The sequence below is a fragment of the Mastigoproctus giganteus genome, chromosome 4 (assembly GCF_048544385.1).
Source record: "Mastigoproctus giganteus isolate SK-2022 chromosome 4, ASM4854438v1, whole genome shotgun sequence".
Classification (NCBI taxonomy): Eukaryota; Metazoa; Arthropoda; class Arachnida; order Uropygi; family Thelyphonidae; genus Mastigoproctus; species Mastigoproctus giganteus.
This window is the reverse complement of record NC_143578.1, coordinates 169,079,153-169,102,738: the sequence shown is the minus strand read 5'-3', so window position 1 is coordinate 169,102,738 and position 23,586 is coordinate 169,079,153. Positions and strand designations below refer to the sequence as shown.

General features: G+C 40.0%; 1 protein-coding gene across 1 annotated transcript in view; it reads right to left on the bottom strand.

The window, feature by feature from the left end:
* The window catches only part of LOC150087185 (nose resistant to fluoxetine protein 6-like), a 170,653-nt gene that overhangs the window by 28,617 nt on the left and 118,450 nt on the right, over window positions 1-23,586 (bottom strand). Inside the window, exon 12 of the mRNA XM_090372400.1 lies at window positions 22,275-22,461. Within this exon, the coding sequence (XP_090228526.1) occupies window positions 22,275-22,461 (187 nt within the window). The remainder of the gene's footprint in view (window positions 1-22,274; window positions 22,462-23,586) is intronic.

The window sequence follows — 23,586 nt, the reverse complement described above, 5'->3', positions numbered from 1 at the left end:
CACCCGTCTTGTCGAAGCAGGGGCCAAAGTGGTGTATTGAAGCTGGGCCCCTCAACCACCAGGATCCCCCTTTCCGAATTTCCACGGGTCGCAGCACACGGCAAACAGGCCGGATTCCATTGATGTAAGCCTGGAACCTGGGCTGTGGGCGTTGGATCCCAGTGATGCTAGTCTGGAAGTCCAGCAGCATCACTGGGAGGGCCCTTCACCACGTACAGGTGCCCACATTGAGGGGTAAGAAGTGAAATAGTAATTCTCTTTTGTCATGTAGTATGGAGACAATGTAAAGATATAGATACTGGCCCCCCTAATTTTTTTTTTTTTTTTGTTTTATTCATGCAGATGTTACGTCTTTACTGTTTTCCTTCTTCCTCTTAGGCTTTGAACAAATAAGGCTTGAGAGGGTTGGATATATCTCTGTCCCTTTTGCTCTCGCATTTTAAAACATTTTTTTTAGTCGAAAATAACTGTATTTGCTCTGTCTTGACCTTCCTATGCTAATACAATGTCAACGACTCCTTAATTTCATATGTGATAGAGTTAAAATTAGTAGATAAAGTTCTATTCGAAAATTATTAATGGAAATAGGAATCCGATTTATATTGTTTCAAATCCTTATCTGAGTGTAAACTGAGGTTCCTTTTCAAAATAGCACAAGAAGATCCCCTTATCTTGACCTTGAAATTCAGATGTTACCTCTTTTTTTTTTTTTAGGTTAACTCTTTTCTTTAGAAAAATGATAAAAACAAGTAGTGACTGGGAGGAACTAGCTGTCCCCAGGCTAATTGCTTCTTCTCATCTCCAAAAAAAAGACTGAATATTATTTTTCTTTTCTTTCTCTCACTCTAGATCCTCTCCTTGAACTTGAATTAAGACATGCAATGAGAGAGAGAGAGAGAGAGAGAGAGAGAGAGAGAGAGAGAGAGAGAGAGAGAGAGAGAGAGAACAAAAAGAAACTAGGGGATTTCTGGACATACCCTAGACCAATTGCATCCTTCCTCTCGACCTTTAAATTTTGTATACTCAAAATATATTTTAGGGAGAAAATATTAATGTCTTCTCAATTAATAGGTTATTCAATAATAGTTAATTAAAAGTTCTGGCACTAATCATTTTTTTTTTATAATACCTAAAAATGACTTATGGCTTTGCCGAAATCTACAGTTATGATAAATTAAGTTCTCTTTCCTGTGTTTCCAACTATACCATTTAATACTCTGTGCTCGTTGAGCTATCCAATAACATAACTGCTGACAAAACATAATGATAGAGTCGATTGAAATTTATCCTTTCTCCTTTTCTTCCATTAAGGTAACCTTCTCGATGCTTAGTGCCAAGCTAAACCAGTAAGTACAATACATGAAAATGCTAATTCTTGGGGTTAACCATATGCTCATTTTAATGCAACTACCAACTTAATAACATAATCATATCCATCATTTGCCCAATTTCATTCCAAAGTTGGTTCGGCAACCAACAAATCTTTCCACAAGTCCTGGGTTATCTGAGTGTGGGGTTGGTGCTTCTGCTCCCACTTGTGCATAAGTTGTATTTTCCTTTTCAACAGTTATATATACACTTTATAGGATATAATCGGCAGGTTTTTAATGACCTGCGATCCTATTACTGCTAACAAAATGTCTCAACAGTGCTCCTCTCATACCAATCTTCATCTCAATCTTAATACTAAATGACCTCATTTACGTTCTTAACCTGCAGAGGGCAAGAAAGAACTATTTATCTGAAATATATATCCATTTTGAACCTCAATTTCTTCTAAAGAAAATAGCCATGACCTGGGAAATTGAGACTCCCAGGTGACAATGGTTTCAGTAAAACAAAACGACCTTTCCACAAGTAACCAAGAACTTAATTAAATTTTTTTCAGTCTTTCCAAGCATTTCTGAAAAGACCTGCCAAATCAAAACCTCTGTGATTGTCTCGTGAATCCAATCTCGAAGCAAGTGGTCCAAGCGTCCACTTCACAGTTCTTTCCACCCCGCTTGGCTGTTCCTCTTTATCGGCATTTCCCAGTACTTCAATATTTTGCTCTGGAGGTTCAGTTCTTTGCATTTCACTGGCAGGATTACTCTGCTCTATTTCCTCTTTTTCATCGAAAGCTGATTCGGGAACCAACATTTCATCTCTTGCGGGGGGAACAATCATTACAACTTGAGGAGTATGGGTTGCGTGACTACGGCTGCGCAAATTGTAACCATGCGAGTGGACTGGCATGCGGGTGGTTTCAACTGAACCCTCGGACTGCTCTATCTCTGCTTGTCTGTCCTGTTTTACTTCTGACAGCAAATTTTGTCTCCTGTCTGCTAAATATCTCAACAGTATGGAAATAGGGAGACTCGGGATCATAAACGGGTATCCATTGATTCATCCCACGTCTCTTCTTTAGTTTCTATTTCCTCGTATAACTGTTTCGGCTTAGTTTGTACCAAAGCTAAGCCTGGAGGAGCATCAGCTTCAGGATGCTTGATCCTTAGCTCTGGAAAAGGCTTGCGGTCCATTATTTTGGTAGGTCTATCCATGTGAACCAACTGCTTATCCCTGGGCTTGTAAATGTGCTGAATTTGATAATTTACAGGAGATGTTTGGACTATTACCCTATACGGCTCTGCCAGCTTGCATGTCTGACCTGGTTTAACTTTCAGTGTATATAAATATACCACACTGCCTACTCTGATCTGTTTATCCACAGCTCTGGTGGAGTGATAATGTTTTTGATTTTTCGCTGCTTCTTGAAGATGTTCAACAATATTGCATGTGCGTTGCATTCTTGCCACCATTTGTTCGGAGTAATGTTCTAAAGAAGTGTAAGTCGGCTGCTTTTGAGATGTCCAAATGTGTTGTGGTAGGACCAAATCTCTGCCATATAACAAATAATTAGGCATTTCCTGTGTAGCAGAGTGATAAGCTGCAATGGCCAACGGAACGCAAATTTGCCAGTCTGATTGTGGTGGTGACCACATGTGACAGTATTGCTGCCAGTGTCTTATTCAGACGTTCCATTTTAGCATTAAATTGTGGATGGAATGCAATTGTTTGGAGCTTCTTAATCCCAAGATGTTCGTAAATGTTCCTCATTAGCTGACTGCAAAAATTACTACCTCAGTCTGTTAATAGTATTTATGGAATCCCATATCTTGCCACGACAAAATTGATAAATGCAGTTGCCACATCTTCAGCTTTTTGTGTCTTCAAGGGTATCACTTCTGCATATCTTGTGAAGCAATCCACCACTACTAGAAGGTATTTATCTCTGTCTAAACTGGTGGGTAATGGCCCAAGTATGTCCATACTCACTCTGTACGAAGGTGTTGACTCGGCAGGAACTCGCATCAGGTATGCCTTTGCTTTGGGATTATATCCCCTTCTCTCCAAACATGAAGCACAGGTGTCCACATAATTTCTGATGTCAGTAAACCTATTCAACCAAAAGAAATCTCTCCTAATTCTTTGCAATGTCTTGTCACATGCTAGATGAACACTTTGAGGGAGATCATGACAGGCACTCATAATTTCAGATTTTAGTGCATGTGGCACAGTCAGTTGTTCTAGAGGTCCCTCTCTAGTAGATCTTGCATCAGGAAGGGTGTAATAATATAGCATTCTGTCATTCAAATAGTATGAAATGAGAATCTTCACTGAAGATTGAATATTATGCTCTAGTTGTGTGATTAAAGTATTTAATTTGTTATCTCTCCGTAATGATCTCACCAGATCTTTAGTAGCATTTTTTGGGATCACTGTTGCTTCTAGGGTGATTTCAGTTGATAATGGTGCAACTGTCTTTGTGACATTTCTCCTGCATGACTTAGGCTCAGACTCTTCCTCCATCACTGGTCGAGACAAGAAATCTGCATTTGAGTGTAAACAACCCGGCCGGTACTCTACTGAAAAATCGTACCTTTGCAGCATCAAAATCCATCGAGATAATCGAGGCGTTGGGTTCTTCAATTGAAGTAGGTACTTCAATGCTGCATTGTCGCATGTTATGACAAACTTTCAGCCATATAAGTAAGGTGTGAACTGAGAGATCGATTACACAACAGCTAGGCTCTCCTTTTCCACAGTGCTATATGATTTCTCAGCCTGCTTCAGCAATCTACTTGCATACGCAATCGGCTGCCTGGAGCCATCTTTTGCAATCTGTTCCAATACGCCACCAATCGTAAAATCACTTGCATCAGAACTCAAATAGAAAGTCTGAGAGAAGTCTGGATAGATTAACAACGGTTCCGACATCAGTGCTGTTTTTAACTTTTCAAATGCTGACTGCATCGCTTCATTCCAGACAAAAGGAGTATCCTTCTTCATGAGGTTGGTGAATGGACGAAATATTTCTGCATAGTCCTGTATAAACTTCCTATAAAACTCAGTCATCCCTAAAAATCTTCTCACCTGCTTGACGGGCCTAGGTCACATCAATTTTTGATGGCCGCCACATTCCCAGGATCCGGAAGAACTCCGTCTAAATTGACTATGTCGAAGATAAGTTATCTTCTGCTTTAGAAATTCACATTTCAACAGCTTGAGCTTAAGATCATATTGTCTCAAGCGTTGGAAGACAATTTCCAATCTTGCCATGTGAGTTTTGAGGTCCACGCTTGTGATAATTATATCATCCAGGTAGCAAAAGATGGATTGTTTCTTTAGACCTTCAAGGACAATGGACATGGCCCTCACAAACGATGCTGGACTATTCTTTAGCCCGAATGGTAATCTTCAGAAACGTACTAAGCTTGACCAGTAGTGAAAGCTGTTTTGTGTCTGTCCGCAGTGTGGAACGGAATCTGCCAAAATCCGGACTGCAGGACCAAAGTCGAATAATAACGAGCTCTCCTCAGAATGTTCAAGATTTCAGTTATCTGAGGGATCAGGAAATTATCTCCGGCAGTTTGGGCGTTCAATATACAGTAGTCAACACAAAAAATTAAATTGCCATCTCTTTTCTTGACCATCACAATGGTAGCTGAATAAGGTGAGAAACTAGGCCTGAGATCTTAGGGCGTGCAATAAGCAGATTGCTTAATTGGAACACTTAAAAGTAGATTTATTCTGTGTTGCACTACAGCGGATCGGCCCAATTGGCTAGGTGATTTGGCAAAAACATCTTTGTATTTGTCTAGCAGTTTAACCAGTTCTTGATGTTCACTAACGGTCAAATGTTCTAGCTCGAAATCGTCGATCGTCAGCGGAGATGATCTTTCAGCCCTTCTTTGTTCACCTGCAAAATTAACCTGGCACATATTAATAGGCTCAATTTTCGCTAATGCCATTCCCACTGCGAGATGCAATGGCTTGGAGGATGTATTCGCTACCGAAATAGCCACCTTCCTGTCTTTGGACAACTTGTCTAAAGAATTCCCAACTGCTAACTCACTACTCGCGAGATTATAATTGGGTTCACAAGAACCAACTGTCCTGGATGGTATTGTGTTTGCACACTGAACTGTCAAAACCGTTTCTGTATTTGGTGGAATAATGTGTTTGGAGGTCAATTTTCCGACACAGGGCTTTTGGTTACCCATGATCCGTTCTCTCACTCCCATTTCTTTTATGCAAATCCCAAGTGATCCTGACTTTAAAATTCTTTTCCCTGCATCTAGTACAAACAAAAATTTCCGTAAAACATCAGAGCCTAAAATGAGTTCATGTCGTGGACTTAACTGTCTAGAGCTACAAAAGCATCTACTGTGAACGCTTTCCCATCCAAAGTTAACTGTACGGTAACCTTTGTATTGAGGGGCACAATATTCCCAGCAATCCCACAAACAGTAATATCGGGAGGCTTCTGTCCTAAACATCTATTATGTTTAATTTTGTCGAAAATACCTGCACTAAGAAGGGTAACTGATGCTCCACTATCGACGAGAAACCTTGTTTTTATGCCCTGTATAAAACCTTCCACCAGAGGTAAATCTGTGTCATTATCTGCCGTATATACTCCATGTTTGCCCTATTCCCTCTCATACCTTTTTTGAAAAGATTTTTGTTATCAGTTTGACCTATCCCTATACTGCCAATGTGAAGAGATCCCCATATGATTTATTTGTCTCAGGTTCATTCCCCTAGGCTGTCTATATTCCGCATTTCTGTCCTGTAATGTTTCCTTGTGTCCTGTGTTAAAAGTATTTGCATTTGTTCTGGCTGGAACACGGTTATTGTTTCTACCATAAAAATACCTCCCAACTGTTGGTGAGGGAGTGTACACGTTTCTTCCCGCTATTCTTTGCCAGTAAAAGTTACCTCTCCTCGGCATAAAAGTACGTCATCTGCCTGCCAAATAATTGCTCCCATCGCAGCTTTCCAGTCTCTGAAATGACGCTTGCCCCCTGTTGTGACCTAGGTCATGTGATACTCTCTGACTGTAACTGCGTCCCTGCCTGCTATAACTTTCTCTCTGTGGAGTGCTCCCTAGTATTGGTCTACCGGTTGTGTGTCCACTAATTTCGGGCAGCATTGATCACATCTTATTTCTTGTAGTTGTCGGTCTATTCCCAATGCATAATTTTGGAATTTACTCTCAAGGGAGGATAAGTGCCTTTCTAAAGCATCCAAATTTAATATTATTAGTTGACAAACGATCAAGTGACTGTTGTAAAGAAGAGATTTGCTCCTGCATGGGGATCTCAGTCTGTTTACATTGGTTATGGGTGGCATCTGCCAAATTAATAGTAACGTGTTGCCTTGCATGTGTCAGCTTCTCATTTTCCTCCTCTCTTATCACCACCTCTAGAGCCTGTTGAAAGGTAGTTGAATTCTGGCTCAAAATTAATCTCTTCAATTTAGTGTTTCAACCGTTTATAAACTGGGCTAATAAAGTTTGATCTCTTAATACCGCCACTTCTTGTGTTTCGTTCCGAGTGTTGAATGCAGCCCTGCACAAATTTCTCAAACGTGTCCCAAATTGTATTACAACCTCCCCTGCCTCCTGTTTAGCTGTACTGAACTGTTGTAATTGTGAAATTAGAGGGGCTGGTCACTCAAAGCGTTTAACGAAGGCTTCTTTAAAGCGTTCATAATTTTTCTCTGCTCTTAGCTCGAGCGAATGTGAGAAAAACTTGGCCACTGGCCCTGTAGTAAGTCTGGACCGAATTACTACTAATTTTTCCCGATCTGACCAATTTGCAATTTCAGATATCTCTTCTACAGATTCAAAAAACAAGGATATAGGGGAGTCCTTCATCATCTTTACCTAGATAGATCGGTATTAGGTTTAGGCAACCTGCGATCGAAGCTGGGTGAACCCTTATTTGTTCTTGAAGTGGCTATGGTTGCATTGTAAACAATGTCTCAGATATGGCTAAACTTGCCCCATCTATATTCTGGCATTCCATTTCTGTTAATATTTTAATTTTACTGTTATTTGTACAAGCAATTTGACCTTGAATTTACAGTGTAGTTCTTCCCACTGAAAAAGAGCGCTTATATATTTCAATATATCAAGAGAAGTATTTTAAGCTACAATAATAACATCTTCACACAATAGAGACTTACCTTTTGAAGTTCTAATACTCACATTGGAAGCAATTAAAAGAAACAGAACAATATGCTTATGCTAGCAATAAGCAGCAACTTAAATTTACCTATTTTCTATCTTTTGGTTAACCGTCTAAACTGGTTAATGAAACAGTTGCTAGTTCTTGCTGTGCATACTCAAACAATGATAATAATCAACAATATAGTGTTATTGACTGTAGGAAGTGTGGAAATTATATAGTATTTTATTCTGCCAACACTCTAATAACACCAGCAATCATTGTTTTATTTATTTCTGCTTTCTGCAAAAAGCTTGGATCATGGAAACCTTCTACTAATCAAGGGTTTATTAATTCAATCGTTGTTTTGATTCTCTTAATCTCATTTTATTTCATCTTGGTCATGGACACCATTTTGTAGGGTGTCGAGGCATCATCTTGTGGGTGGCCCTGTCTTCTTTGGCTATGTGGCACCTTCTTGTTTGGGTTCGCTCTCGTGCTCACTTCAAGGTGCCATCTTGCTTCCGCTCGTTTCTGTGGGGTGATGCCCTTTTTCCAACTAGTCACTCTAACTCACAATCTCTTAGCACGACATCACTGCCCTCAGTCTAAAGAAGTTATATAACCCCTGCGACTGCAGCAAAGGATTAGCGTTGCGTTAAAGGATCGGACAATCGCAGTGCGGTGACTCGATCCCGCACATATAACTTATCTTAGTTGGTTCTTACCTGTGCTGGTGTGATTGGATATGGGCAGCGAGGACAAGACTTAGTGAAACAAATAACAATATTTATTATCACAAAACAAAATAGATATACAACACTTGCATTTTATTTAGGTGATTTGTTGAAATTGTGGCATTCAGGCATTGGTTACATTTCATAATGTCAAATATGTGGACCATGTAATAAACTAGTACATTCTGCTCTTCATAGAAATCCTGTATTTTACTCTGCGACATTAACCCTTCACAATTCTTACCTTTGGTAGGGTACTAGATTGTTCTAGATTAAACATCCAGAATGCTCATAGACATTTTTGGTACTACACATATTCTGAGGCTAAATGCAGGTGGGTGAGGCTAAGTTTCCCGACTTGTCATCTGTCAGTGCATCCTTCATCATCATCTGGAACTCAGTGCTTGATCATGCTCGAATATACTGCACTTTTCTCGTGGGCATCACGATGGGAATTTTCGGGTGTTTATGGGAGCATGATAATCGTTTAACCAATATTGTGTTAACGTGTAATTCATTATAGATTAGGAAAGAAGCATTGAAAATGTTATCGGTTTACGATTGTTACATTCACACAAATAAAATAATGGCTTACCAGTTAATTCGCTCGCTCCTGGAATCCAGTTGTACGGCTTCCTTCTCTCCAGCGATATCTGGGTCTTCTACTGCTTTTTCGGGCGATTTGTGTCTGGTGGCCGCTCTGCGTCTTCTCTGCCTCTGTTCCTTTCTTTTTTTTTCTCTTTGTCTCTCGCTGCTGTGCTGAGATTCCGACTAGTTGTTCGTCTGCTGAGAGCCAACTCCCATCTCTCCTTTTAAGGCCCTCGTTTACCCTTATAAGCCTCGCACTTTGGCGCTACTTTCCTCTTTTAACTTTTTCTTCGTTGGCTATGCAGCCAAAAGGAATTCTTCGCTTTCCCCAATGATAGTGGGGAAAGTCGTAAATATGAAAAAGGACAGTTCTTTTGGTTACTTCAGCATGCGTCATGGTCCAGTGTGTGCCTGGTTTCACTATGAACATAAACCTTCTTTTTGCTTATTGTCGTTAGCACGGGGCCGAAATTCTCTCTGCCCCTTTCACCCCCGTTACGATCCCCTGTTAAGAGTGAAAGTAAGCTTGTGTTAGTCATGGGCTTCTTGCCTTCTCATTGGCTCGCTCACAACTCCTCCTCAATACCTTTGGTTTGGCTTTCGCTTGCTTAATCATCACGGGTTCTAATTGAAAATGGTTTTTCGACAATTTAGCCCCAACATCCTAAACATCGGTTTTATTAATCGAATAGAGAATTAGATATACCCGATCATCGTGAGCTGAGAATCAGTCTCACATATTTTTAAGAAAGGCAAAAATAACTTAAAAGTTGCATCATAAAGACAACTCCAAAAACTACAACAGACTTCTAAATATCGATTATTCCACAAGCGATTTAAAGGCAAAATCCAGCTACTATTTAACTTCGCTATGTGGGAATTCAAACTATCTTCACTTCCGTTTTCATGTTATGTCAACAACACGCACCACAGGTGATATACAGTTATTAACACCATGCTTCAAACCGAACTAAAAGCAACAAGGCTCCTGGGAAATATTTCGTTGAAGCTGAAGTGGTTAAACAATGTCCAAAGGATAATCTCTATTATTTGATAAATTTTAATTAACCATGCCTGGAACGCGCAGCAATTCCTAATGAACCCAAGGAAGTCAATATGTGGGGGGAGGGAGGTTTCTTTCTTTTCTTACTTTTTACTTTATAATTAATTTTATATTTTATTATATTTGCCTTAACCCCTTTTTTATATATCCTCCCTTATATTTATTATTACCTAATAAAGGTACTTTACAATTCCCCACTTTGCAATCTGACTTGTGTGTCTATCCGGAGCTTTCAGGTTCTACGGGGTTTCTATATTATTACGTTTCTCCTTTGGGTTTGGCTGTATGTTCAAAATGACTAAACAAAGGCTTCGTTTAAAATATAACAAAATTTTATTACATATATTTACATAAATGAAATATTTCAATGATCCAGTACATATTATAATTGGTATTGTTCTGTTACCGTACAAGCATAAAATGATTGGTTAAGTTTAGTTATATTCTCGTACAACCTTTTCCATTATATCACAAGGCTAACAACATCTTTCTTATGCCACTCTTTTTTTATATATTAATTAGCAAAACATTCTCTGAGTAAGTCATTTTTTATTCTAATAGATCAGGCTTGTCTCTCACATTCCAATCTTTCCCCTTTTAAAAAAAGATTTCTCTGTAAGCAACATTAAGTGTAATCTCTTTCTAATTAGATTATTTATCTTTTCTAATACATTAGCAGTCATCTTTTAAATCAATATTTATCTCAATCCCTAAGTTATGCTAACAGCCTTACTTCTGACTTATCAGCTTATGTGCAGTGCATCACCTATATATATATAAAACACTCTTTCTATAAAATCTCTGAATTATCCCACTTCCAAAACTGTTACCTTACTTTACGTTACTCAAGAAAATTTTCTACATCTATGAATCTCCCTCTCTTTACCTTTATCTAGTGAACCTTATATTAATTGCACATTTTTTTAAGTACATTTCTCTTATGTATGTTATAATGTCCTCTTATAATTCCTAACCCTTCTTTAGAGTTCTATAATTTATGAGTGAATATTCATGTTAATTAGACATTGACTTCTGATACTGAGCAGGATCTTTTGGTAGGGCCTTTTGTTTCTCAATGGGCTATAGTCTACATCTGGATAGGGCATCACTGAGTCTCTTAGGAATTATCGGACTGGTCTTCAATACTGCTACTTAGCTTTGGTCCGCTACTCTCCCTGGAATACAAGCTCATTCCTCTCCGGTACTGCTAGACCTTTTCGTATTTGCAAGTTACCTTTCCGGTTATTTCTGAGGGTTGTATACTTTCATCACAGGACACTTTCGCTACCTTATGATGGAAGACTAGGCTTATTTCTCCCTACACTTCATTTCTCTTTCCACTCCTATCTTCTGTAATCGAACCCGTACACTTTCTTGATTGCACTTCCCAAAAAAATATGCCCCCTCTAAATTTTTCACTCCACTTCTCTCTCTTTGTGCACTCCTTTTTGTTCTCCGAAATTGTGTAGCACTCCTTTTTGTTCTCCGAAATTGTGCAGCACCCTTTTTTGTTGGCCCACCTTCGCTCAGAAATTTAACCACTTATACTTCAATATTTAAATTTACATCCCGACTATTCACTAGTGTGGGTTTCCCATGCTGTCTCCATCCCCGCTAGATTCAACCTCCCATTTTAATACCAGTATTCCTTTCCCAGGCGGCGCCTCCCTAGCCAGGTGGGAAGGAGCAGCAGTGCATAGCACATGCTTTTTGATTAGACCGGGGTTCGAGCCCATCACCACCAAATGAAAGATCAGGGAATGATCAGGGATGCAGAAAGGTCAGGGAATGACCATCGCATATCCTTGAGCAATATGGCCTTAGTTGCTTACGCTCCTAAAAAAAAAAAAAAAAATCCAAACCAAACCAACCTTTCCCAGGCCGTTGGTTCTCTTTTGAAGTCAGCCGGACCACAGACTTCTGTTACTAATTCGCACCTACCATAAATTTCTGCGGAACAACCTTTTGCAGACAATCTAACGCTAGCCCTATTGTTTTGGACACGGTATTAGTTGTGTACTTACTTCCTGTTTGTCTTCCAGAGTCTCTGATCAAGGGATGCTCCGATTAATCTGGCTCACCTTCCTACTGTTCTCGAGTGACCCTTTTCCTCGCCTATTTACTGATGGCTCTGCTACCCGTTTTAGACCTTTAGATTTGTTTACAGTACTTGTAGCTGAGGGTTTATCCATCTGTTGGTAGAAATTTTCGCGCAGTAATTCCCACGACTCTCCCTTCCCTTCGATTAGCCCTCTCCTTAATTTAATCTCCCCCCTATTTTTAACTATCCACTTTGTTCAATTTATTTGATTTGTTATATTTTATTTTACAATATAACTATGCCTGACATATCCTTTCTTATTAAATTTCTGAGTTTGGTAATGAGGATCTGATATCTTTATATACAATTTCCTTTTAAGATTTTATATCTTACAGTTATTACAATACTCCTAAAAAGTCCCGAAAAGCCATTGATTGTTGCTTTCTTAACAAAGCAACGGGGGAGGGCACGGTCGAAGTCATATCATCCTAAGGAGTTGGATATATACTTGCTGTGTGTATTCTGTACCCAGAAATTTCAAAAAACGTTCCCCCACCATCAATGTGGGGGAACGTTTTAGCAGTAGTAATATTACCAATGGGTTAAAACCCATTGGTAATTTTACTACTGAATACATCATGAATAGTCAAACCATTGGAGCAAAATTATCTGCAAAAAGATCAAATATTCCCAAAAACTTCCTCTTTAACTTCACAAATATAGATAGTATCAGTTTCAATCTCATTGATTTCATGTAGAATTCTGACAAGCTGCACTTAGTTTTCTGTGAGAATCTCAATTATGGGGTGACATAATTGAGATTCTCACAGGGTTGACATAATATGGGTATTTACAACTGAGGTGAGCTCTGGTAGAATCTCAATTCAACCAGAGCTCATCTCAGTTGTAAATATTCTGTATATGATTCCTTTCGCTTCGAAGGTGATATTTGGGCATATGTCTTCGCTGATGTTCCCTGTCAGAGATTTAATAATTTAGAACCACCTCTTTAGGATGTTCTCTGACTTTAAATCTCTTTATTCCATTCTGTCAGATTTATCTGTTGCCTCTGTTGATTTACCAGTTCCACTAACCACTTAGAACTTCTTGTTATCCAATCTTTGAAATTAACTTGACTTTCTCCAGGCCCACTTTCCTAGCAGTGATGAAAGTTGCTTTGAGGATTTTAATGTTCACAACTGCAGCTGGCTCGCAATCCCAGCTAGTCTAGATACTGAGACTGTTGCAATTAATAATGAGCTCACACAGGGTGCCCATTTACACACCAAATTACATGCAATCCTAACCGCACAGCCAACACTCTTGATCTTTTTCTCACGAACTGACCTTTGGTTCTATTTCCAAGTATATGGGTGAGTGATCGTCTAGGCATTTCATATCCCAACTTATTGATGGTAATTTCTCAAAATCACCTTGCTATCTTCACCATTCTCAGCCTCTTTTTGTTTGCTATTACAAAAATTCAAAATAGAATGATCTTGAGAGGTTCATATTCTTCTTTTCCTTGGCTGCTTTACTGTTTTCAGTCTTCCAATATAAAATATTGCTCTAATCGTATCAGTAAAATTATTCTTGTAGCAATGAAAGCCTTTATTGCACACTCCAGTATAAAATCTCATTATTTATCTAATATTTTGGACTCCAATAAATGTCTTAAGGCTGTTCGATATAAGAATGCCATATATCGCAATTGGCATGCATTTCAATCAGCAGGTTCATTTTCTGCCTAGAGCAAAGCTCACAACAATTGTCAGGCAGTTATTAATCAGTAAAAATTATTTTTTGAGCAGAATAAAAGTAGAAAATTTCTTCTTGTCCAACTGGTAGTCGAGAATTCTGCTTTCTTGCCAAACTTGGCGAGAGACCAGAATGCTCTCTTGCCAATGTTATTGTTCACAAATTTTGCCTGTCGATCCCACCTCTGTTAAAACCCATTGGTAATATTTCCACCTGAGCTAAAGGTAAAGCTGACTTACTAGCATCCTATTTTTCTTCAAACTATTGTATCGAGAATCCTGGTAAACCACCTCCAACCATTCCCAATAAGTTCCACTTAATGCCCCTTGTGGCCTTCTGATTCATGAAAGGATGTCAGAATTTTTTTTAACAATCTTGATGCCAAGAAAGCTCCAGATCGTGGTGGTATTTCTCTTCTTATTCTCAAAAATTTTGTTTCTCAGCTTACTCCTGTTCTGTGTCTCCTTTTAAACTCATTTATTCCACTGATGGTTTTCCTTCGGCTTGGACGTTTGCTCATATTCAGCCGGTTCCTAAAAAAAGATGTTAAATCCCTTACCATACAATATTCCCTCCCATTGCACTCACTCCTACTCTTTTTAAAGTAACGGAGAAATCTATTAACCTCCAACTCCTGAAATATCTTAAGACCTTCGGACTGATCAATGTTCGCCAATGTGGGTTCTGTCAGTGTCTCTCCACTGGCTTATGAAATTGAAAGGTTTTGTTGCACTCAACTGCCCTCGACATTTTTAAGGCTTTTTATCATAAAGGTATTCTAAATAAGTTTCCATCTTATGGACTGAGCACTTTTTTTTTGTTATTGGATATATGGTTTTCTTTCTAACGGCTCACTACAAGTGATGATAGATAGCTCTCTGTCTTCTGACTTCTCCACTAATGCTGGTATTCCTCGAGTTTCAGTTCCTTCTCATACTCTTTTCCTCTTGTATATTAATGACTTTTTTCCAGTGATAGACAATGCTATTCATTGTTTTTCTGTTGATAGTACATTGCATTCCAACTTCCAGTTGAAGAAAACTTACCCTGCATAAATAATTTCATCTTGCATATCCTACGAATTCCTTAAATGCGAATGTTGATACGGGTGGAAGGTCGATTTATCCCCAAGGTTATGACAACTTTATTGATGACAGTACAACCGCGCATCGAGCCAGAATTCTACAAGAATGATTCGGAGAACAAGACACGGATTTGCCCCATCTTCCTTGGCCCCCACATTCACTTGATCTCAATGCAATTGAGAATGTGTGGGATATGCTGGAGGGAGGGAGGGAGGGAGGGAGGGAGGGAGAGAGGGAGGGAGAGAGGGGGGAGAGAGAGAGAGAGAGAGAGAGAGAGAGAGAGAGAGAGAGAGAGAGTGAGTTATTCTGCAATCAAATCCCGTTCCTACAACTTTTTTGCAGCTAATCCATATTTTTCTGGAAGAATGATTACAATTAGACTAAAACTCAATAAAATTAGCATTAGCATTAGTAGAGGCATTTGATGCAAGAAAGCAAGCTTATGCAGCATCAGCCAAAAAAAAAAAAAAAATAAACCCACTTCCACTTCACCCCTCTGTTCGTTCAAAATACCTGTCCAGCTGAGCCTTAAACTTATTTAGGCTATCAACCTCCACGACAAGGGATGGAAGTCTGTTCCACCAACCAACCACCCGCTGGCTAAAGGCAAATTTCCGCACGTCTATCCTACATCTGTCTTTCCTCAATTTGAATTTATGTCCTCTCAGGTGATTATTCTGAGCTAGAGGAAGAATCCCATCAGCATTGAGCATGCTCAACCCATTCAAAGCTTTATACACCTCTATCAGATCACCTCGCTGGTGCCTAGTCTTCAGACACTGTAATTTGCAAAACTTAAGCCTTTCTTCGTAAGAGCACCCCTTTGTTCCATTCACTAATCTTGTTGCCCTTCTCTGTACTCGTTCCAGCAGCTCTACATCCTTCTTGAAATGAGGCCTCCAGACCTGTATACAGTACTCTAGGTGTGGCCTGACCATTGCCTTATACAATGGGATAATCACCTCCTTATCCCTGCTGGAAAAATTCCTGTATATCATTGACAATACTCCATGAGCTACTCTTGCAGCCCGTCTGCACTGCTCAGAGAACTTCATATCTGCCTGCACAACCACCCCCAAGTCCCTTTCATTCTCTACCACTGTCAGTGTAGTACCACAGAGTTGATACGTTGCTCTGGGGTTGCTGTTTCCCATGTGTAGTACTTTACATTTGTCAATGTTAAACTTCATTTGCCACCTCTCAGCCCATCTGCTCAACCTTTCCAGATCCTGTTGCAGCAGCATAGTGTCAGTAGTGTCCTTGACAACCCTGCCAACCTTTGTATCATCTGCAAACTTGGACATTAAGCTTGATATACCATCATCAATATCATTTATGAATACAGAAAACAATAATGGACCCAACACTGAGCCCTGAGGGACTCCACTAATAACATTAGTCCACGATGAGCAGTGTCCATTGATTACCACTCTCTGTCTTCTCCCGCTCAACCACCCCTTTATCCATAGCAGCAATTTGCCTCCAATGTCACACTGCTCCAATTTGTGTAGCAGTCTTCCATGTGCAACAGTATCAAAAGCCTTTCTAAGATCCAAGTATATAATATCAAAGTTATTCCCTGCATCCAGTTCCTTTGTGACTGCATCATAGTATCCAATAAAATTAGTCAGGCAAGACTTCCCCTTAACAAAACCATGCTGTGTCCGAGCTATAGCTGAAGTCTTGTCTAAATGATCCTGCAGTGCTTCTTTAACCAGTGCCTCCATTAATTTTCCTGGAACAGAAGTTAAGCTCACAGGTCTATAATTACTTGTGTCAGCCTTTGATCCTCCTTCGTGAATTGGGGTCACATTTGCACATTTCCAGTCTATGGGTACCTCCCCTGAGTCCAAGGAAGCTCTCATAATTATAGCTAAGGGTTTGCTTACTTCCTTTGCTGCCTCCTTTAATATAACTGGATAGATCCCATCCACCCCGGGTGCCTTTCTTGTGTTTATCTTCAACAGTTTCTCCTCCACTTTACTCCCAGTTATTTCAAGATTCTGTAGCTTACTGCTAGAGTTGAATACACCTCTGGCATTCCCCTTACTGAATAACTCTTCATGTGTGAATGTCGATGCAAAATATTCATTTAGTTTGTTAGCTATCTGAGCAGGATCATCAACAGTTGACCCATCAATATCAAGTGGACCAATCTGATTCATCCCCTTCCTTCTAGAGTTTACATAAGTAAAGAACTCTTTGCTGTTTTTCTTGGCATCCCTTGCCAAAGATTTCTCGTAATCTGCCTTCGCCTGCCTAACCTCCTTTGTAACTTGGTTGCATATCAACTTATATCTATCATAGGCTTCTGTGTCATGTGTTAATTTGTAAGTATCCCATGCATTTTTCTTCTCTGCCATATGCCTCATTAGTTCATCTGACATCCATTTTGGCCTAAACCTTGAACAATATTTCTTAATTGGTATGTAAAGCCTAGTAGCTTCCAAGATAAGTTCTTTGAATGCTTCCCATTTTGAATTTGCTGTTGGTAACATCATCAGTTGGTCCCACTGTATAGAATTTAAATACTGTTTAAGTCCATCGTAGTCGCCTTTACGGAAGCAATAACCCTTCCCTTTACCCCTAATGGTAGTTACCTCTTTGAGGTAACTACCATTGAGGTAATTACCTCACAAAATCCATTTCGCGCAGCACATTTGCTGTTATTTGAAACAAACGCGTCCCGATTCCATACTCAATAACGGTTCGTATTTTGTCGCCCAGTGTTTGTATTAAACAGCAACGACTACGAATTCTATAAAAATGATGTTGAACACATCACGTGGAAATTTTGCAAGCGAATTTTATTTCTTAATCACATTTTTCAGAATAAAATCACAATTATTGTAAACAGTATTCTTTTTTGACTCCGATCAGACAGAAATGAAGGTTGGAAATTTTTCTTTAAAGTAGTAAAATAGAGTTCGCGTATATAAAATGATAGGAGAAGAAGAAAAATCTCCAAAAATTTTATTAAAGTTTTTCATCTTTGATTACCATTCCGCATAGGCCGACTTTATTTTACTATCCTAAAGAAAATATTTTAAGACGATTTTCCTGTCTGTCCCGTCGTGTACTATTCTCTGTATTTCAATGAAGACCTCTGCAAAAGGCTATTGAAGTTTAATTATTTTCACTAGTTGCATAGTCGTACATGCTATATTGGTTGTTACCATTATCTATGCGCTGTCAGGGTCTATAAATAATGATAAAAACAACATCCTTAAATGACAAAACTCTGAAAAATCCACGTACAATTAACCATTAGAAAAAACGTTCGATGGCAGGTTTCCTACACGTTTAACGGTCTGTCTTTGAGCCTTATTGATCGTAATTGCAAATGCAATTTCAATTGGAAACTGTCTTCTGTCAGTGGAACAGCTATAAAAAGTAAAAAAAAAAAAACCACTGCTAGTGCAGTTCCCTGGTGGACCCCTGAGATTCAGCAACAAAGGAGAGAAGTAATTAAGAAAAGGAAAGACTTCCAAAGAGTACGGAGGACCTGGCCGGCTGCAGAAGTTGAAGTGCTTAGGGAGCATTACAAGGATGTCAGGAATCGTTATATAGAAACTACCAAGAAAAGTTAAAAGGGATCATGGGAGCGCTTGGTCTCCGAAACAGGAAATACTAACCCCTGGGGGGTAGTTTACAAAGTCACCAACAAACTCCCCAGAGGCGAAGTTTTAACATCCACTCGGACACCGCAGGGTGTGCTCACCACAACTTGGGAGCAATCAATGGAAAATATTCTCGGCGTTATTTTCAAGGACCCAGCTATACCGATCCAACAAGAACAGCACCAAGTGTGCCAAGAAAACCAGAATTATGACACTTCGCAGCTTTTCTCACTGGAGGAGCTCCTGGTAGCCGTCGCAGAGATCAAAACCAAGTATAATGTCCAGGCTTAGATCTGATCGAGCCGGAAATTGTTAAAAAGGCAGTTGAGTATGAACCGAACCTTCTGCTGGATCTGTTTAACTGCTGTATGGAAGAAGGAAAATACCCAACTGAATGGAAGACAGCAAATATTAAGTTAATTTTGAAGAACCCATCCAAACAGCCAGAGAATCTATACACATATAGACAGATTGCACTTCTATCAGTAGTGAGTAAACTGTACGAAAGATTACTGCATAAAAGAATTTCCCAGCACTACGAAGCAGCAGGACTACCAGCGGTGAACCAATATGGGTTCAAACCAGGTTCCTCCACGATAGATGCATTGAAAAACCTGCTCATTGCAGCGAGGGAATGCAGCAGGAAATACTTCCTCCTGATCTCCATCGACTTCGCCGGGGCGTTTGATCCATTTTAGTGGTCGAGTGTCTTCGGCAGGCTGAGTGAGGCCAGGGTGTCAATAAAACCATTCCAACATAAAAGATTACCTATCACAGAGAAAGGTCGAGATCAATACCCCGTACAAGAAGATAGTAAAAGAAATCCAGGGGTCTGTGCTGGAACATTGTCTTCGATGAGTTCTTGAGGATGGACCTGGAGGAAGTCTAATCCCAGGCTTTTGCGGACAACCTCATCCTTACAGTGGAAGCAAACTCAAGAGCTCAGCTTGAGACCCTGGCCAACCACGCCCTTCGACTGCTTCAAGCCTGGGCAGCAAAGAATTTTCTCACGATATCACCTGCGAAAACTTCATCCATTCTCCTTAAAGGCCCTCTCGAACTGCGTAGACCACCCCAATTAAAATTGACGAGAGGACGATAAAATTGCGCCACAGCTCAAATATTTAGGTATTCTCCTAGACAGCAAACTATCCTTTTAGCCACACCTTAAATATATCAGAACGAAAATCAGGAACTACTCGCCCCTGGTGGCCAGGGTCTCACATAGAGACAGGGGCCTCAACAAAAGAACGCTGGCACTCTATTATAAGACAGTTTCCATCCCGGCAATGTACTATGCTTCGGCCCTATGGTACGATAAGACCACGCTAGTAGTAAATACAAGAACGCAGACTTCTATCCAGCGATCCATCCTACGCGCCATAACCTGAGCCTGCAGTACATTGAGTACTCCAGCCTTACAAGTAATAGCAGGAACGCTCCCACTAGACCTAGAAATCGTTAGAACCGGAATGCTCTATTACCTTCCCAAAGGAGTCTAATTTACCTTCCTGAATTTTACAACTGATCCCTCTAATAATAGGAAGGCAGAAAAAGTACGGCTACAGAACCACCTGCTGCAGGAGTGGCAAAACAGATGGGCCGGTACCACCAAAGGAGAGATCACCCGCAAGATTTTTCCACAGACAAATAGAGTATACCCGAAATAACCATCATGGTTGTTCCCAGGACTTCATACAACGTACTTAATAACAGGGCATGGTCCCTTCAATGTAAAGCTCGCTGGCTTCAGACTCGCAGAAAACCCACATTGCACTTGTGGAGAGATAGAAGACTGGAATCACCTTATGTTTGACTGTCCCATCTACGAAGACCTAAGATGTAGTCTGATTACAAAAGTGAGATATCTTCCAAGAGTACAAGAATTTCTCCTCCGTGAAACGTAAGAAGATTATAAAGCATTGTCACGATTCGCCCAGGACCCCTTCACGAGAAGAAGGGTGCAAGTTGCCATACAGTGAGGAAAAGAGGAAATGCCACCCGACTATGACAACCCAAAGACAAAACATATCAGCTACCAGCATTTCTCCTCCTTTAAACGGAATAAGATTAAAACCTTAATGACAGAATGCAAGCGCAACCTGAACTGCAAATACAGGACTTGTCCCAGTAATGACCCACAACCCTAGAAGTTGACGTCTCTTTAGAAGAACTAGAACTTAAATAGAAGACCTATCATGGACTTGACCTCATTGCAGCTGAGTTGCCAACGCCACAGGAGATCCCATACCTGTGCTCTCTTGCACGGTACTTTCTTTCCATTTCCCTGTGGAGGGGAGGGCATGGTTTCACTGTCTCTTCTCCTCCTCGCCTTCCTTTTTCTCCTGGTGGGACATGGGCCATCCCCACTGACCACAGGGGTCACCACTGCTATCGACTCCTTACTTCCTGTTTCCTCCCCCCCAGCCTTCAGTCTAAATTGAAATTTAAAACTTTGACCTGGGGGTCGCCTTCCCTATTGGCTCTTTTTTTCTGACTTTCCCCATGTCTTTAGTAATCTCCCCCCTCCCCTACTCTGCCTAAACACCAGCGAACGCCCCACCCAATGGCAAAATTCCTACTGCATACAAAACCCCTTTCGGCCTAACCGTTCAACGACTACTTCCCAATACTATTAAATTATTATTTATTTATTTTTTTAATTTTCATTTATTTATTTTTTTTAGGTCTTTGCCACTGAAATCTCAGGAAATTAGGTGGCAGGACGTGCCAGAGTGAAAACTTAAAATTACTGGGTACCTGGTCTGCCTCCACGAGGCATAGTGTGGACAACGTTGGGCCCCAGCAGGGGTCTAGCGGCTAAATGGCCAGAACTACACTTACAAATTCCATACACTTTTAAATCTCTGGCCTTCTCAGTGAACTGGTACACCTACAATGAAAGCAGCGCAGAGATGGGGGAACCCCTGGTGCTGTTATACACGAATACACTATACTACTGAACTTGACCTCACCTCGGAAGTTAGGCTCTCCTTTAGGCCTCACTTTGTCGGGATGAGGCAGAAGACGTACGCGGCTCTTTGGGCAGTGCGTCAAGAGCTCGTTGGTGCATCAGCCAGCGCTGCTTCTTCGGCACATCCTGAGGTGTAATACGCCGATCCCTCTCTAAGCATCAGAAATTTGGTCATCTGCCCCTGCCTCATACTTTCACAAGTATTTCAGTTTAGATTATTGGTTGCTCAGATGGATGAACAGGTTGGTAGGCCAACCCTTAACTATCTCCAGATCGATCCTACAAGCAAATCTTGCACCACTACCTGGAGACATCATCGTGACAAAAAATGTCCTCACGCTTGCACGACTTCTAATGGAGTGAATTGATGCTCTATCGGTATATTCGGGCCCGAGGAGGGCAAGAGGGGAGCACCCTGACTCCTGCCTCGAACTGCGTCTTACGCTGTCAAAGCATTGATTCCCTGAGGAACATGTTTCCAGCCAATTCTCTTCGTATCTTAAATAAATATAGGATCCACCCTGATAGGTTCTGTGAAGACAAGAAGCAGGTGACTATCTATGATAGTCACCTGCTGCTGGATATGACAGACAGATATATTATACAATTGCCATGATCGTTATTTACACCTAATACGCCTAAATGTTAGTCAACTTGCATTACACTCTCCTTGTGAGTTGCACATAGAAATGCTGGAAATTAAAATATATCCTTTGGTGAGGATTATATTTGATAATAAAGAACATTGCCATAAATGGCGAGTCCCAGGCTTTCCAAAAATGGCAATTTAATGAAAATAAATTCGATAGTTGAGCAGATAATAAAAGCGCAAACACAGTACTGAAATGTTATATTTTATAAGGAAAATAGTGGTTTGGTTACATTGTTTTGTATTGCATAAAGTAGTTTTCGTACCTCCACATCCAGCAGCACAGACAAGAACTATCCACGCAAGTCCAACTCCCCATGCAGCATGGCGAAATCCAGAATAGAGCATACGATCAAGTAAGGGCAGTTCTTTATCAAAAAGAAATTCCCAAGGTCCGTAAAGAACAGCCATATTGACAGTTATAGCAACTCCCCATCCAATGCATTGTAAGGCCTACGAGAAATACCAAATAAATATTAATCATCAATTATTCGTGGCAAAAGAGTACAGGATAACACTTTTGAAAACTCAACAAATAAGCAAAAATGAAAATTAAACGCATTTTTTAATGATGATGAATGCATGAATAGCTTTCCCGTCTTCCTGAAGCTAATCTATTAGTATGCTAATCCTTCCAAGCTAGCAGTTTTCTAACCCACCTAACACTGCCTCGCTATCATCAGCAAATACGCTTGCACCTTCTATACTATCCCTGTAGAAGTTATCCCTCCTGTTAAGAAGCACAGACCACGCTGTGAAAAATTCTGCCCCATGAGTCTTGCGCAATCTCTCCAGGGTCGAATTAATTAAAAAAAAAAAAAAAAAAAAAACTCATCATATACTCCCTCCTATCGGATCTGGGCAGAATTGCAGATGCTTTCAAATTTAAACCTAACTCGCGATTTTTTTTCAAAATTGACCTGTACTTGTTAAGTAAGCCGCAGAGTATTATTATTATTGTTATTATCATCAGTTTATTTAACAAACACCCCTGTACAGAGATTATCTAGGAGGGTGGCTCATACATACATCCAACTAAACTTATTAGAGTGTAACATAGGATAAAATATCAGCAAATACATAAGATATGTAAATATAGAGGAAAAATTACATAGATACAGAAATCATACATTCATAGAAAAATTACAAAACATACATACATAGAAAAATGACATCGTCATTTAAACTATCAATTGATTCCGATGTTCATTCTCTGAAGAAAAAGGAATACCCTCAGTATTATAAGAGTATTTTGGAAATATAATATATCGTTCATTTTAGATTTTTATGAGTTCGCGGGCACTTGAAGTCTTTCTTTAATTACATTCTTCATCATATTTGTAGTTTCGTATACAGATCCGCTGCAATGAGTTTCCTGAAAGTTTTCTCGTGGCAGTACCTGTCCGGGTCTATTTTGAGGTCTCTAAAGAGCTCCAGAGTATTGGTAGGAAACATCCTCTTAATCCGTCGGTGTTATTGAGAGCGCTTCGGAGACTATGAGGATTGTGGAAGCGGGCTCCAGGGCAGGGCCTTATTACAAGATTTTCAGTTTGAGGGGCATCTAAACTCCCAGTGAGA